Source organism: Mastigoproctus giganteus, chromosome 5 (genome assembly GCF_048544385.1).
Source record: "Mastigoproctus giganteus isolate SK-2022 chromosome 5, ASM4854438v1, whole genome shotgun sequence".
NCBI lineage: Eukaryota > Metazoa > Arthropoda > Arachnida > Uropygi > Thelyphonidae > Mastigoproctus > Mastigoproctus giganteus.
Window position 1 is genome coordinate 116,431,365 of NC_143579.1, and position 18,015 is coordinate 116,449,379.

Consider the following 18,015-nt stretch of genomic DNA (forward strand, 5'->3'; position numbering starts at 1 on the left):
TACACAAATCCAACAATAAAAAGGATCATGCTCTAATTCAAACAATGCATATAACATTTAATTGCAAACTTTTACAATAGTATTAACGTCATATATCAACAACCACAATACAATTGAAAGTTTATTTCTTTAAAGCACATAAAACATAAAATTAGCAATTAAGTATAAAAACATACAGCAAAACCCAGATAAGAAATTCCTGCACAAGACACCCTGTAATAGGTTTTCTTTCTTAATTCCCATTAACAATTCTATACATTTTAATGTGTTATTTGCCCATGTAAGTAGTTTCCTGGGTAAAAAGCTTTCCCATAAGAAGTACATGATAAAGAATACACAGTGTATTATTATTATGACGGTTCCCCACTTAATACGTTTTTTAAATATAGATATTCTTTATTTTTATATTAAAAAAAATTAAACAATGTAAACGTTTTGGTAATTGAACAAGTTAGTGCATAGCATAATTTTATTTCATAGTAAATCACCGAAGTAGGTGAAAATGGAATCGTTTTTATTACTACAACTCAGTGTGAAAGCCTTCACAACAAGTTGCCCTGATATTGCACTACCTCAATTAAGGAACACTTCTCCAGTGGAGAAGACTTACTTATTCTGGGCAGATACACAGTACGGTGGTGGTGGTATCCGCCCAGGATTGGGATGGTGGTAACCGCCATTACTTATTCTTGACAGATACCTGAAAATAAGTAACATTAGTCTTCTCCACAGGAGAAGCATTGCTTATTCGAGGTAGTAGTCGTAGAGGCATGTGATGCCAGAAAGTAAATGTATGAGCTTATGTAGCAACAGCCAAAAAAAAATTTCACACATCCATTCCCTCTAAAAGTTTGTCTATTAGTGGCTGTGAAGGCATTCACAATATGAGATGTAATAAAAACGATGCCATTTCACCTATTTCAGTGATTTACTGAGAATTAAAATGATGCTATGCACTAACTTGTTCGATAAGTGAATTTTCCGTAGTAGTCTGAGACTTTCAGCACTAAAACCTTTTTAGTATAAACATTTTGATTTAATGGAAGTGACATAATGCAATTGTTTTCATTGATATCATAATTGGATATCGTCGACCACGTGAAGTGTTTGCTATTGGAAGTATGCCCTCCTTTGGAGTTCAACCTTCCAACTTGGTAATGAGTTTAATGAACAGAATGTTAAGCAATTAGAAATCCTCCATTTAAAAATGTTTCCCACGGGCAGAGTAAAATATTTATAAATTCTGAAACAGTAATTAAAATCATCTTTAACTTATGTATGTGCATATTTTCATTTTTATTTGTGTAGTTAATATTTCATACCCTTAGGACATTCCCTTCTAAGAACTTTTCCCTCGTAAGAAGTTCTAAACCTCCAGTTCCTTGGAAAGCTTCTTATCCAGGTTCTACTGTGTGTGTATATATATAACTTAAAATAAGAAAAATTACAAAAAAACAAAGCACAACAGTTCAGAGAAAACAGAATTTAATAAAACAAATTTTGAACAAACACATTACCTGTTTTCTTTACTTCGTCTACAGCTGAAAGCATTTCGGGTTGAATATCTGGATTTTCTTTTGCAATTTCTTCTCCTTTATGTATAAAATTTTCTGTTGCTTTTTCCACAGCAGCTACCAAAACATGTGCCCTTTTTGATCTTCCCTTTTTTTTTTTAGATGGTCCCTTGGTATTTACCAAAGTTGTTACCTAAATAAATAAATAAATAAACAATATCATTAAGAATATGTTAGCAAACTGGATAAGCAAATGCTGGACATGTAAAGACTCAAGCAAATACGGGGGATCCTTATTATCCGAGGATAATTGGTTCCAGAAAATTCCACTTAAAACGGGGACCAATTTTCGTAATGCTTATTATTTAAATAAAACTAAACGTAACTAGGCATAATATTTTAAGATTCTATATCTATATAATATCAGTGTAGATACACCATAGACAACTATTAAAGAAAAACTACGATAGTAGTGTGAAAAGCATCATTTCATCTGTATCTCATATTGTGCTCATCTTCAAAATAAGTTTCCCATGTATTGCACTATCTCGAATAAATAACGCTTCACTAATAGAGAAGACTATTGTTACATATTATCAGTGGGTGCCACCACCCAGAAGACACCATTTCAAAGCTAGTTGGCTTTTCATCAGTGGGTGGGCAGGTAGCCTGGTATTGCAAGTGAAGCGTTACTTATTCGAGGTAGTGAAATACATGGGCAACTCATTGTGAAGGATGAGTAGATATGGTGCACCTACACCGATATTATATAGTAATGTTTATTATGTACTTGTACATAAGAAAAAATGGATGAAGGAACTGAAAAATGAGAAAATTATTTTATTAGACATTTTTTATTATAATATATTACATAATGTAAGGTTAAGTAAAGTTTATTGAAGTTAGACTATTTTTCAGTTGTACGAATAAATAATGAATCCAGAGTTGTTCGCGTTTTTTTTTTTTTTTTTTGTAATTTTTTCATATAATATTGTCATAGCATTTAGTTATGTCTAACTTTGCACTTAACATTTGTTGCATGATCATGAAGAAGATTGTTCTCACAAAAACTATTCAAGTACTTGGTCAATTTTCTCAAGGGGAAAAAAAAAAGCTTTAATTCTTTAATTTTCAAATCCTCGTAACTGAAGGGACTCGGATAACAAATACTCGGATACCAGGGATCCCCTGTACAACAAAAAATTGTTAAACAATCAACAGATGGAGAACTAAATTAAGAAAAAGAGTGCTCCAAAAGGAATACACATATCTGATAATAATTTAGAATAGACTGATTAAAAGCCACTGCCCTAATATCTTGAAAGCCAAATCTTATGAAACCTTAATGATACTAAAAAATCAACCACATTAGCAAAATATGAAACAAAAATAAATTAAAACAAAGATATTACTGAGACTCATCTCAGCTTATCAGAAGGTCACAAGATGTTACAGTGGTTCATTTTCTGTATCATTATGGTGATATTTCATATTTCACTTCAGCATTATCAAGGGGTATGCACTCTAAATTTCACAATTCTATTAATCATGTTACTCTCAAATAAGCGATGCTTTAAATGAATATGTGGAGTACAATGTATACAGGAAGGACAGACAGGACAGGAAAGGAAGGTATGCTCTTAGTTAAAGCATATTAAATCGAAGGCAGTGCACCCAATCAACATGGGCAGCCAGTGAAATGTTCAATCAGTTTAGTGAAACATAAGTATCAGGAAAACAAAAATGAGACTTTAAGTGTGAATAGGCCTAATGACTGTGATGAGTAAACCTCATCACAGTCATTAGGCCTATTAGTCAGAAATAGAGTGAGCCAGAATATCATAATGGATAATTTTAACCATCCAGATGTTGACAGGAATTTGTGAGTTAGTCATGTGACAGATTACCAAGACATATATGGATTAATTGGATGACTATTTCTATAGCAGCATTTTAGGCAGGCAACAAGAAGAATCAATACCCTTGATCTGGTTATCAGCAGGTAAAACACCCACTGAGTGGTAGTGATCACAGTGTACTGATATGGGATTAACTTAAAGTCACAACTACTGTCAAGGATAAAGGAAAAAACTTTTGTAAGGGTGATTAGAGTGGTCTCAGGCAGTTTGTAAATTCTATGCAGTGGGACCAACTGATGATGTTCCAACAACAAATTCTAAATGGGAAGCAGCATTCAGGAAAATAATCATGTGAAGCTACTAGGCTTCACATACCAACTAAGAAATACTGTTAAAGGCTTAGACCTAAATGAATGTCAGGTGAACTGATGAGACTTAGAAGAGAAGAAAAATGCACAGGATGCATATAAATTATCGGGTGATACAAAACCTATGGTAAATATAAACTAAATAGATATTCATAAATTCATATGAGGAATTCTTTAGAGAAGAGAATGTTAGAAGCTGATCAAACTCTAATGGACATATAATTTTGTGATACTAAAAGGAAAGTGTAAGAGAAATTATTGAAGCAAAATATAAAAAATGTGCCTGTGGTGGATGGGATCTCTCCGATTATATTAAGGGAGAGAGCAAACGAGGTAAGCAAACCCTTAGCCTTGAATGAAATTACATTGCCAGCAATTATACTGCAGTCACAGCATGGATTTGTTAAGCGGTAATCTTGTCTGACAAATTTGACTGGACGCCTTGATGCAGTAACACAGGAACAATGTAAAAAATTATTTTTATATAATTTTTTGGATTTTAGGAAATCTTGTGTAATCATTCTGGGTACTATGACACATTAACAAAGGAAATGGATGCAAAAAATAATTTTAACATCATATACTTGGATTTTTGGAAAGTTCTTGATACTGTTGCACAAAAAAGACTCAAGTTCAAATAGAAAAGCTTAATAAGACTATTACACGCACTGGATCAATGTGCATTAAGGACAAGTTACTGCCATGAATAAAGGGATGTTGAGTGGGAGAAGCCAGAGTGGTTATCAATGAGCATTGCTTTTAATGGACAAATATGATTAGTGAAGTCCCCAGGGTTCAGTGCTGTGCGCATTGTTGTCTTCAATATTAATGGTACTGATGAAGGAGGCTTACAATGGGGCTTAATATGTTAATGTCTAAAGGCTTAATGTCTAAGTTTGCAGATAATACAAAGGTTTGCAGGGTGGTTAATGACAGTAATCAATGTAAGCTACTGCACCAAGATCTAGAAAAATTTGGCCAATATGCTGAGAAATGGCTGTTGAAGTTTAACACTGACAAGTGAGGTACTGCATACGAGTAGCAGTAATCCACAATTAACATACCAACTGTGTTCTATTACGCTCGAAGTAGCAGAAAATGAAAAAGACCTGCGGTAATTGTGCGATCAGATATGAAGTTCTCAGAACAATGCAAACAGGCTGTAGGGGTTTTCTCAATTATATACAGGAAGTTTGCTAGTATGTATAAGGAGGTGATCATTCCTTTGTTGGTTGGTTGCCACTAATGTTGTTTAGTGGCACAAGGGCTGCTAAGGCCATATTGTGCCTGATTCTATTCAGTAGTGCAATTACCCATCCCTTTGTACAAGGCCAGTTAGGCCTCATCTTGAGTACTGTATAAAGGTCTGATGACCTCATTTTAGGAAGGTGTAGATCTGCTGGCATAGGTGCAGAGAATGACAAAAGGGTGATCTTACCAACAAAGGCCTTCAATTCTGAAAACTGCATCATTTATATGGAGACTGGGGCTTTAATGCCTGGTCTTCATATAGATGCTGTAATTTGCAGAATTGCAGATGCCCAGGCCTTCTCAGATCTCCTGTGAGGAGATCTGAGTGAGATGTTTAAAGCATTGAATGGACTGATTGAGTAAACGCAATGCAAAAAACAGGTAACTATCCAGCTGACCTTTGAATTTATTCAAACTGTCAGCCTCAACTACCTGCAAGGGCAAATTGTTCCAGCAATCAATGACTTGCAAGCTAAAAAAAAAAAAAAATTTCTACAATCTAATCTAAACCCCTGTAATTTCAATGTATTACCTCTAGTTCTGGAATTCTTTATAACAGCGAGAATAACACCTTCATTCGTTTTACTAATCCCTCTCAGAGCCTTATAAACATTAATGAGTTCACCTCTAAGGTGCCTGGTTGCCAAACTCTGTAGTCCACATAATTGGAGTCTTTCCTCATACAGTTATCCTTCTGCTGATCTCACCATTTGAGTCGCCCATCTTTGGACCATTTCAAGAAGTTAAATGTCTTTTTTCAGATGAGGTCTCCATACTAACACAATATTCCAAATGTGGTCTTACAATTGCCTTATACAATGGGATTATGACCTCCCTTTCTCTACAGCAGGGATTCTCAATGGATACAAGGTCTTACAATTGCCTTATACAATGGGATTATGACCTCCCTTTCTCTACAGCAGGGATTCTCAATGGGGGGGGGGGGTGATATCACCCCCAAGGCAGCAAAAATTAGTTTTTTTTTTGGGGGGGGGGAATCATGGGTATTACAATGGTTTGTGGCTCCCCAAATTCAACCCTACCTGATGACATCTTATTCCTTAACATTTAATTTTTCTCAATGGGTTTTCTTTTACCCTGAGAAAACTGATTTTTAACATAGGTATATTATATTAGGAGTGACTGAGAATTTTTGATAAAAGGAAGATAGTGAACGTGATTTAATTAAACAGCCTTTGCTTTTCATTGGCATTAAATGTCTAAGAGCTTTCAGAGGTAATGTCTCCGCAATCCTTGGCATTTGTACCTTTCTGACAGCTGCAACATAGTGGGCGTGGTTTATTTATTTATTCTTTTGTTTCATTGGTCAATATATGAGGTATGGATGGGATGAGGAAATGTTTCAGTCTATTGTTTCTACTTTCTAAGTGACAATTAGTATTGATTTAATGTTTCCATGTGGAAGTTGTTTATTTTTGATCCACAGTGCTTTTGTGAGCGACATGGGCTGTGAGAGTTAAATAAAAATATTTTATTATTTAATTCTTTATAGTTATTTAATCCATCATCAATCATATCAATTGCTGAAAAGTGTTGACAGTATCTGGATGAATATCTAGCTTACAGTTTTATTGAAAGTCCATTCAACTCAAGACAGCCTATGGGTCTCATGAGTAATAGTTTTTTTTCAAGTGAGGTTATGAAACCATCACTTAAAAAGAAAATATCCTGATAAAGGTAGTAAACATATCGAATGAAGGTAGTTCCGACTTTGAGTTAATTTGTTCCTAGCACGCACTCGTAAAGCGAAAATTCTGTCTATGGGAATAAATTCCCACTTTAAATGTTAAAAACAGGGATTATGTTCTCAACAATGAAATTAGTTAGCTAATTAGTTTATGTTTAAACAATGATTGATTTATCCAAAGAAATGAAAACATAGCCTGTAAAATCAAGTAAATTATAATTTAAAGAAATTATTTCAGACTTAACAAATGTTTATTCTTCATCATCAACTAAATGCACTCTTGTTGATCATTCATTGTTGGGTCAGCACTCGTTATTGGTTTGTTGCACAAGGAGTCTGTCTTCTTCAGAAATGCTTCAAGAGGCATTTGTTTCCAAGATAATCTCTTCTCTTTTCTTTATAAATTTCACGATAGCATGCATAAGCATTTTTTTTTTTAACGGCACGCACAAATTACAACTAACTAACAAGATAAATGCAAGTGAGATTGCAACTAACACAATTCGCAGGGGGTGACAAGTTTACGAAGCTTAAAAAAAAGATTGAAGAGAAGATTCTGAAAATTTATTTGTTTTTTTATGTGATTGAAGATTGTAGTGAAGGGGAAACACATTTCACCCTAATAACGTAAAAACCCACACAATTCCAGCTATCGATATTTTCACAAATGCAATAACATCGAGTTTACTACCTGTTTATAATTGATTGCACTAACAGAAAAGCACAATAAACCAGAAAGTGTAAATTGTTTTTCTTGTTTTATGGTTGTGATTTCCAGAAATGTGCTTTAGAAAAATATCACAAACCCGTTCAAAATTGGTTCTTATAACAACATATGATAACGATGAAAGTGTAGGGCATTTAACGATTTGAATTGGTAACTAATACAATTTACATTATAAAATTACCTTTTAGAGAGTTAAACAGCTTACTTATACAGCAAAAATTTCAACTTCCGAGGTCTTGGAACGAATAACTAAAGAACAACGTGTTATTGGGTTCAAATTACGATATTTTCGAATACAATCGAACAGATCTCTGGAACGGATTAATATTGTAAAGCAGGGCACACAATATTGTATAGCTACGTGCGTGGTTTGAAATGTGGGATTTATGAATGTTTAACATTCATTTTTTTTTGCAATTAATCTTCATATTTTCAATTTTGTTGATACTTGATTCTTGGGGGGGGGGGAACTCGTAAACCCAGGAACTCATAAAGCAAAAACTCGTAGTACAGTGGGAACTGCCTGTATTTTAAAATTTTAAAACTGAATTTTGAACAATGTAACACTCTTCACTTCCTTATTTAAGAGCACACAAACAAATGACGATGGGATGATTGCATCTTATAAAATTGCAGAAATCGTTGCAAAAACTGATAACGCTCATGCAGTTTCTGAGACTGTGATACAACCTGCATTAGAGACTGTACTTTCAAACAGTGATGCATCAAAATCCTTCCAGTATTTTAAAAGCATTGCTATTGAGCAACAATTCAATTCGAAGACAAATCGATTAAATATCGGTTAACATTGAAAAGCAACTAATTGACAAACTAAAAATGAGAAAATTTTCTATTCAGATTAATGAATCCATTACTGAAAATAATGCCCTTCTAACAGCATACATTTGTTATTTCAATGATGATTGTAAATTGCAAGAAGAGATGTTTGTAAAATCTATAGAAACTGACTGTACTGGAGCATCCATTTTTGCTGCTGTAAAAACATAATTTGATGAAAAACAACCAGTGAAAAATTTGGTATCCTGTGCCACTGATGGTGCTTCCTCCATGGTTGGAAAACAAAGGTTTTATAGCCCACTTAAAAAGAGCATGTCCCGAAGTTCTTGCAATACACCGCATTTTGTACCGACATTATCTGGTTGCAAAAAATTTTAGTCCAGTTCTTTATCAATCTCTCAGTATAGTTTTTAAAACCATCAATAAAATAAACTCACATAGCAAATATGATTGTTTTTCAGAAAATTTTGTGTTGCTAATGAAGAACAGCTTGTGAGGCTTCTTTTCCATACAGAAGTCAGATGGCTTTCTAAAGGGAACTGTCTAAAAAGATTTGTAAAACCTTTTTGATACAATAATTAGTTTTTTAGGAAGCGAAGGAGACACAGATTTAGCAAAGTAGATCAGCAAACACAAAAATAACATATACTATATGTTATTTTTGTGTTTGCTATTCTTGAAAACTTAATGAGGTATCACTTCAACTTTAAAGGAAATTAATTACGGTGATTGACTGCAAATGCATATAAAAGCCTTCACTGAAAAACAGGAAATATTTGAAAGCAATTTAATGAGAAAATAATTTCGTGGTATGCAAGAGTTAGCTGAAATCAATGAATTGCTTACCCAGAATGATTTTAAGAATTATTCAGATCATTTGTGTTCTTCAAAAGGTGAAATGAAAAATAGATTTTTGTCTGTCGAATCATGGCTTTATGAGATGTATGGCGTGTTGGTGTCTGCAAAGCTATCAGGAATGGGTATATGATATTGCCAAAAGGATGGATGTCTTTGTGCTTGCTTGATACATGGAGTGAGGATAATAGTTGCCAACTCAGCAATGTTATGGTCATTTATGACAGTTTGAAGAACAGGGTGGATGCCCTTGAAGAAATTAAATTGGGGCCCATCAAGTTCTTAAGATGGCCACATTAACACCAAAGCTTGCACTTGACTATCAGTAAATGCAGCAGAAACTCCAAGGCAGAATGTGTTGGTCCCACAGGAGCTAGTTGTTGTTGCTGTTGGTGACTCTATTGTCAGGGAAATGGAAAATGTACTGTGAAAAAAGGATAGGTCAAATAGGACCAGGGTATTTTGTCCAAGGGCAAAAGTTGATGACACTGTAGAGCAGATATCATCTTTTAAGGGCACAAAAAGTGACACTGTTGTATACTATCAGGTTGGCACTATTGACATTAGGAGTAAGAAATCTGCAGACTTAATTAACAAGTAAAAGATATTTCTAAAAAAAAAAGTCACATGTAAGGGTTTAGTTTCAACATATCTGCAATTCTGCCCAGACATGAGAGGAGGGAGTATATGATGAGGGCCTTGTATGTCAATTTGGCCCTGAAGAAACTGTGCAAGGCTCACTAAAGGAAATCTTTAGCCTCTCCATACAACTTTCAGAAAAGGTGGTGGAAATGGATCCTAATTCAGAAAGAAGCATGAAGATTAAACGAGACATAGAACAATTACTCTTGTCTTACATGGAAATCGAAAGCCCAATAAAAAAATGAAGAAACAAACTTCGATTAAGAGTTATTTTTCGCCCCAGCATCCCATATTCTTGATATGTTTTTGAAAGATTTGTTCGAAATTTCTAATAAATGTTACATATAATATTAAATTGTTTCTTATTTTCATTTCAATACTTTATTCTTGTATTTCACTATGCACTATCTATGTACATAGACATTTTATGTAGGTACATACAATACATACATACATAGACAAAATTTTAGACTAGGCTTTTCTTATATATTTCATACATTGGAATGGAACCTTTTTATTACTATAGGTGCCATAACTCAGTATTCGCGTTTTCGGTATTTGTGCCATTTCCCAGGAACGTAATCCCCACGAATAGTGGGGATTTACTGTGTATATATATATATATTATAAGTGTAAATGATAAATCATTTTTTTATACCTCTAACTAAACAAAACTGACAAAAAAAAAAAAAAAAAAAAAAATTGCTTCTCACCACAACAGAGTTCATACGGCCACATTAATCAATAATTATACACTGGCAACTGGTGTCTCCAGCATAGCAAAATTAAATCCAAAGCTACCATATAGCACTGGGAGCAGTAAAAGTGTTAAAAGTAAAAAAAATTGCACAATCATTACTTGTTTTATAATTACTTTAAAAAAATTTAAAACTTACATTAATCCATATCTTTAGAGAATCTGTTGATTATACGACTTGGAATTGAATCAAAAAAACTCATTGGTGATCTGAAGATTTTGTGAAACATCCATTCATGAAGGCGACTAGCTGATGATATTTTTGCCGAGGTATTGCACTGCTTTAAATAAGTAAGGCTTCACCAGTGGAGAAGAGGCAGTGCAATACCCCAAGAACTCATTGTGAAGATTGATTCACAACATGAGATATAATAAAAGCATTCATACTACCTGGGTAGCAGAAATGATGTACACACACAGTAACCATGCATAAACCAACTCTTTCATACTCTTAACATTTAGTCAAGAAATATTTTTAGAGTAAACTATGCACATCATCAAGCATCTCTCATATTGTGAACTTATACTTCATAACTGGGTTGTCACTATTGCAACACCAGGGTACCTGCCAACCCACCAATGAGATTGATTCACAACATGAGATATAATAAAACAATGCATTCATACTACCTGGGTAGCAGAAATGATGTACACACAGTAACCATGCATAAACCAACTCTTTCATACTCTTAACATTTAGTCAAGAAATATTTTTAGAATAAACTATGCACATCATCAAGCATCTCTCATATTGTGGACTTATACTTCATAACTGGGTTGTCACTATTGCAACACCAGGGTACCTGCCAACCCACCAATGAGCAAGCCAACAAGTTTCAAAACGGTGCTGTCTGGGTGGTGGTATCTGCCGAGAATAAGTAACATTAGGTTTCTCCACTGGGGAAGTGTTACTTATTCAAAGCAGTGCAATACCTTATTAACTCATTGTGAAGGCTAATTCACAATATGACATGAATAAATGATGCATTCATAATATCTGGGTAGTAGAAATGATGTACGTGCAGTAACCAGGCATAAAACTACTCTTTCATACTCTTAAACATTTAGTCAAAATATTTTTAGATTGTATTGTGAATACCTTCACAACAAGTTGCCATCTTATTCCACTACCTTGAATAAGTAACACTTCACCAATGGAGAACACTAATGATACTTATTCTCAACAGATACCACCACCACCCAGACAGCACCGTTTCAAGGCCTGTTGGCCTCTACTCGGTGGGCAGGTAGGTACCCTGGTGTTGCAATCATGACAATCCAGTTATGAAATTAAACTCCACAATATGAGAGATGCCTGATGGTGTGCAATAGTATAAACCGTTATACTCCAATATACGGTGCACCTTTGTAATTGGCTGTCAGAATGGGGAGAGAAGTGATTGACAGGTTGTGACTCTGCCCGCTGACTGCATACCCCTCTTCGTTTCAGGTGGACATCGCGTGATACGTCACTGGAGCACTGAATGCAAAATTCGTTGCATATACTGTACTTTCATTTGAATGCTGGTTTCTGTTCTGTTCGGTGCTTTGCTGTTCGTTTGCTGGTGTTACTGTTACTTGCCACATGGTCCTGAGTTTCTGTGTCGTTATCCCGTTCTATCCTGCAGGTAAACTGTTTTTTGCTGCCGTCACATTTTCTTTTTCTTTTTTTTTTTATTTCTTAGGTTCTTTTTGTTTTTTGTCTGTTTTGTGTTTTTTTTTTTTTTTTTTGCCTTTGTTCAGTCCCAAAGGAGCGAGAATGTTGCATATTAACCTAGTATTGTGCAAAAAAAAAATTCAATGTTGCTGTTTTGTGGTTAGGCAAAAAGCAATTTTATTGTTCGTTGCACGTGTTAATTGACTTTCGTTTCTGTTTAGCGAAAAAAAGGTTATGTTTTTATGACTTCGGCAGGAATTCAAGCTAAAATTGGTCATTGGACAAGAAACAGTTATAACAGGCATCATGTTTTTAATCAACTTTCATTTGTGTTTAGAAAAATGGTTAGGGTTTTATGCGACTTCGGGAGGGATTCAAGCGATAACCGGTCGTTGGACAAAAAAAAAATAACAACGGGCATCATTTTTCATTGACTTTCATTTGTTTAGTGAAAAATGGTTAGGTTTTTAGGTTACACGAGTTCGGAAGTTATTTAGTGAAAATTGGTTGTTTATTGCATCTCATTAGTTTGTTTCGTTTTAAAAATTACTGTGTTATTTTTATGTACAATTATTTTAGTTGTGTTTAGAAAAATGGTTATGTTTTTACGCAACTTCAGGAGGAATTCAATCAAAAACCAGTCGTTGGACAAAAAAAAAATTATAATGGGAGTCATGTTTTTCATCGCTCTTCATTTGTGTTTTAGTAATAAATGGTTAGGATTTTAGGTTACCTTGGGAATTATTTAGTGAAAATTGGTCGTTTACTGCGTCTCATTAGTTTGTTTCGTTTTGAAAAAAAATTACTGTATTATTTTTATGTATAATTATTTTAGTTGCTGCTGCTCCGAAAAAGTTGCTGTATTGCTGTTAATTTCGTTGTTTTTCAGCTTTGCCATACCGTTATGTCACGTGACATTTGCCCCGTGCAGTCTTTGAGGAGAAGAAGAGGGATAACGCAGTGAGTGGGCGGAGTTACGAACCATACGTCACTGCTTTTCCCCTCTTCTCAATGTGATTTTCAAAGGGGCACCATGTTCCGGAGTATTACCATATAAACAAAGGTGATTATTTTGCATAAACCATAAGACTACGCGTAAGATTCACTAATGAATGAGTTAGTGCCATTGCACCATGTCTTGTTCGTAATGAACTGCCGAAGTAGATATGCTGCATCATTTTAATTATATCTTATATTGTGAATACCTTCACAACAAGTTGCCATTGTATTGCACTATCTGAAATAAGAAACGCTTCACCAAAGGAGAAGACTAAAGTTACTTATTCTCAGTGGATATCACCATCCGTTTCAAGGCTTGTTGTCCTCTCCTCATTGGGTGGTAGGTACCTTGGTGTTGTAATCATGACAATCCAGTTATGAAATTGAACTCCATAATATGAGAGATGCCTGATGGTGTGGAATAGTATAAACTAAGTTGATTATTTTGCATAAAGCATGAGACTAAGAGTAAGATTCACTAATGAATGGATTAGTGCCATTGCACCATGTGTTGTTCATAGTGAACTGCCGTAGTAGAAAACTGGCATCGTTTTAAGCATTGAAACGGCTTATATGGGTGGTGGTGGTGGTGGTGGTAGTAGTAGTAGTATCTGCCGAGAATAAGTAATGTTAGTCTCCTCCACTGGTGAAGTGTTACTTATATGAGGTAGTGCAATACCATGGCAACTTGTTGTGAAAGTATTCACAATATGAGATACAAATAAAACTATGCCAATTATCTACTTCGGCAGTTCACAACAAACAAAACATGATGCAATGGCACTAGCTCTTTCACTAGTGAATCTGATGCATAGTCTAATGCTTTATGCAAAATAATCACCTTAGAAATCATGTATGTCAGGTGGTCTCCAATTTACAATGGTAATGCATTCCTACAAATGGCAGAGGGGTTTAGCGGGGGAACAGGCATTCTGTGTGTTATCAGACACTCAGTCTAAAACACTGATGGATCCGATATCTTTCTATCTCAGAAGATTTAGGAGACGTCTGGTTGGCCTGCCTCCCTAAAATACACTCATGCACACCTTCTCGATGGTAAGCCCTGTTACATCACTTAGGTGGCAAGGAACGTGCAGTGGTTCTCTTCAAGATGCCTGGTCAGCGTGAAGAGGAAAAGACCAAGCCCTCCAGCACGTGACAGCACAATGAAACAAATGGCCCTGAGTCCCCAGTGACTTTCACTCTCCCCCTTACAGCAGCGAGAGGATCAAAATGGAAGCAGGGGATGCTAAGAATCTCTGAGTACGACCAGGCTGCCATGCACAGAAACTGAACTTGGCCTGTTAGAACGTAAGATCACTCATTGGTGAAGACAGGATATTAGAGATGGAAAAGGAATTAGAAAATGGATTGGAATATCATTGGTTTGGCTGAAACTAAAGAAAAAATAATCACTTATAAGTTTATCAAGTGGAAATCTGCTGTACGCCAATGGAAACAGTGAAAGGAGCGAAGGTGGAGTTGGCTTTCTGGTCCAAAAAGATATAAAAAACATTTTGGAATTCAAAAGTACATCACCAAGGGTGTCAAGACTAATACTTACGATTTCTAAGAGGTACAAGCTCAAGGTTATAATGATTTATGCACCAACATCGAGCCATGATGATGAAGAGGTTGAAGAAATGTACACCGAAATTGAGGATTCTAGATGAGCAGAAAACCCACTACACTATCATTATGGGGGAATTCAATGCTAAGGTTGGAAAGAGACAAAACAGTGCAGAAAGGGGAACTATAGGAAATTTTGGAATTGGTGAAAGAAATGAAAGAGGTGAAAAACTTGTGGAATTTGCAGAATCTCGAGGATTGTCAGTAATGAACACTTTTTTTCAAGAAAAGGGTGAACAGAAAGTGGACATGGAAGAGCCCAAATGGATTAGCAACTAATCCATTTGGCAGGCAAAGGCGGATTACGAGAAATCTTTGGCAAAAGATGCTAAGAAAAACAGCAAGGATTTCTTTACTTATATAAACTCTAAAAGGAAGGGGCTGAATATGATTGGTCCACTTGACATCGATGGTTCGACTGTTGATGATCCTGCTCAGATAGCAAACAAACTGAATGAGTATTTTGCATCTACATTCACACGTGAGGAATCATTACAGTTTGAAAATTGGAAGAAGGTTATCAAATTGTAGCAGTGTGCTTAATGATTTTGTAATAACTGAGAGCAAAGTGGAGGAGAAATTGTTGAAGTTAAACATAAGAAAGGCACCTGGGGCGGATGGGATCTATCCAGTTATATTAAATTAGGCGGCAAAGCAACTAAGCAAACCCTTAGCCATAATTATGAGAGCATCCTTGGATTCAGGGGAGGTTCCCACGGACTGGAGATGTGCAAATGTATCCCCAATTCACAAAGGAGGTTCGAAGGGTGACATGAATAATTACAGACCAGTTAGTTTAACTTCTGTTCCGGGTAAAATAATGGAGTCACTGGTTAAAGATGCATTGCAGGATCATCTAGACAAGACTGCAGCAATAATTCAGACACAGCATGGGTTTGTTAAGGGAAAGTCTTGTCTGACAAATTTGATTGGTTATTATGATGTGGTCACAAAGGAACTGGATGCAAAAAATAATTTTGATATCATATACTTGGATTTCAGGAAAGCTTTTGACACTGTTGTGCATGGAAGACTACTGTACAAATTGGAGCAGAATGGTATTAAGGGTAAGTTGCTACAATGGATAAAAGGATGGTTAAGTGGGAGAAGACAGAGGGTGGTAATCAATGGGTGCTGCTCTTCGTGGACTAATGTTATTAGTGGAGTCCCACAGGGTTCGGTGTTGGGTCCACTGTTGTTTTGTATATTTATCAATGATATTGATGAAGGTATATCAGGCTTAATGTCAAAGTTTGCAGATGACACGAAGATTGGCAGGGTTGTTAATGACAGTAATGGCAGTGTGCTACTGCAACAGGATCTAGATAATTTGGGCAGATGGGCTAAGAAGTGGCAACTGAAGTTTAACCTTGACAAATGCAAAGTACTGCATATGGGTAGAAGTAACCCCAGAGAAACGTACCAACTGTGTGGTACTACACTTAAGGTGGTAGAAAATGAAAAAGACCTGGGAGTAATTGTGCAGTCAGATATGAAGTTTTCTGAGCAATGTAGACAGGCTGCTAGGGCAGGTCATGGGGTTTTGTCAATGATATATAGGAATTTTGCTAGCAGGGAAAAGGAGGTGATTGTCCCTCTGTATAAGGCAATGGTCAGGCCACGCCTTGAGTACTGCGTACAGGTCTGGAGGCCTCATTTTAGGAAGGATGTAGATTTGCTTGAGCGTGTACAGAGAAGAGCAACACGATTGGTGAGGGGAATGAAGGGATCCTCTTACCAAGAGAGGCTTAAGTTCTGCAAATTGCAGTGGCTGGAGACTAGGCACCTGCGCGGTGATCTGATTGAGGTCTATAAGGCCTTGAATGGGTTGAGCACGCTGAATTCTGATGGGATCCTCCCACTTGTTCAGAATACGAACCTACGGGGACATAAGTTCAAATTAAGAAAGGATAGATGTAGAATAGATGTGCGGAAATTTGCCTTTAGCCAGCGGGTGGTTAATTGCTGGAACAAACTTCCATCTGTCGTTGTGGAAGTTGATAGGTTAAATAAATTTAAGGAGGAACTGGACAGGCAATTGGAGGGTATGGTGTGATTTTTTTTTTTTTGGCTGATGCTGCATAAGCTCCTACACTTGCTTTCTTGCATCAAGTGCCACTACTACTACTACTACTACTAATGAAATCCACTTCATCCTCACTAACAGAAGATATATCGTGAATGATGTTACCATCCTGAACAAGGTAAATGTTGGAGGCGATCACAGACTGCTAAGTTGCACACTTGATATAAATGTAAGAAAAGAATGGAACAGAAAGGAAAACTGACATGAGTAAATAATACAAAGGTCTTTGAGATAACAGAAGAGGAGAAAACCAGTATGCACTGGAACTTAAGAACAAGTTTGAGCTTCTGCAGACGGTTCAGAACCAAGATATTGGACAAGGAATATTACAACTTTCTGAAAGTGATAAAGCCCAAGAAACCTATAGGCAAAAATAAATCCAAAGAAGAAAAAATTAGTCAAGGAACACTTGTCATGATGAATGGAAGAGAAGGTGAGAACAACACAGCGAAGAATGGAACGAATTATATTGGGAATCAGACTGTTAGATAAGAAGAGAAACGCATGGATTAGGCAGTAAACTCAAGTAAAGGACATTCTTATCAAAACTAAAGAACTAAAATGGTCTTTGGTAGGGGACATAGCTCAAAGACATGATGACAGATGGACTAAAAGAATAACAACAGAATGGTATCCAAGAAGAGCTAGAAGAAAACCTGGAAGACAACGGAGATGGACAGATGAAATTCATGGGTTTGTGGGTAGTAAATGGATGGCCATTGCACAAAACAGAAGGAACTGGAAAGTTGCTGGAGAGGCCTTCATCCTGTAGTGGACTGATAATGGCAACAAATATTGGAACAACATAAATCTTTTTTTTTTTTTCTTTTTTTTTTATATATGTACATTATAGAATGGTAAACCATTCCTCCTGTCTAATTTTTGGATTTCCCAAATTAATTTAAACTTTACTCGGTTACTTATTAAAAACAAATATTAAAAAAAATGAATATTAAATTTGTACTAGGCACAAACATTTATCATTTGTATACTGTGTTGTCATACCAAATAATTCCACTTTAGGAATCCAAAGCCAGAAGTCAAAACAGAATTCCGCATTTTCTTTTCTCGCTACAGTTCAGTGTAACAGCTTCAAAGGTCAATCAGTTAACACTCTACAGAACTTGCCACTCCACACCATGTTTTGGTAATTTTTAACAGGAAC

The 18,015-nt window shown here is 35.8% G+C and overlaps 1 protein-coding gene across 5 annotated transcripts in view; it reads right to left on the bottom strand.

The window, feature by feature from the left end:
• The window catches only part of LOC150085655 (catenin alpha-like), a 499,984-nt gene that overhangs the window by 402,834 nt on the left and 79,135 nt on the right, over nt 1-18,015 (bottom strand). For all 5 annotated transcript variants that reach the window (XM_090374159.1, XM_090374158.1, XM_090374157.1 and 2 more), the window contains one exon: nt 1,518-1,707. In XM_090374159.1, the coding sequence (XP_090230285.1) occupies nt 1,518-1,707 (190 nt within the window). The remainder of the gene's footprint in view (nt 1-1,517; nt 1,708-18,015) is intronic.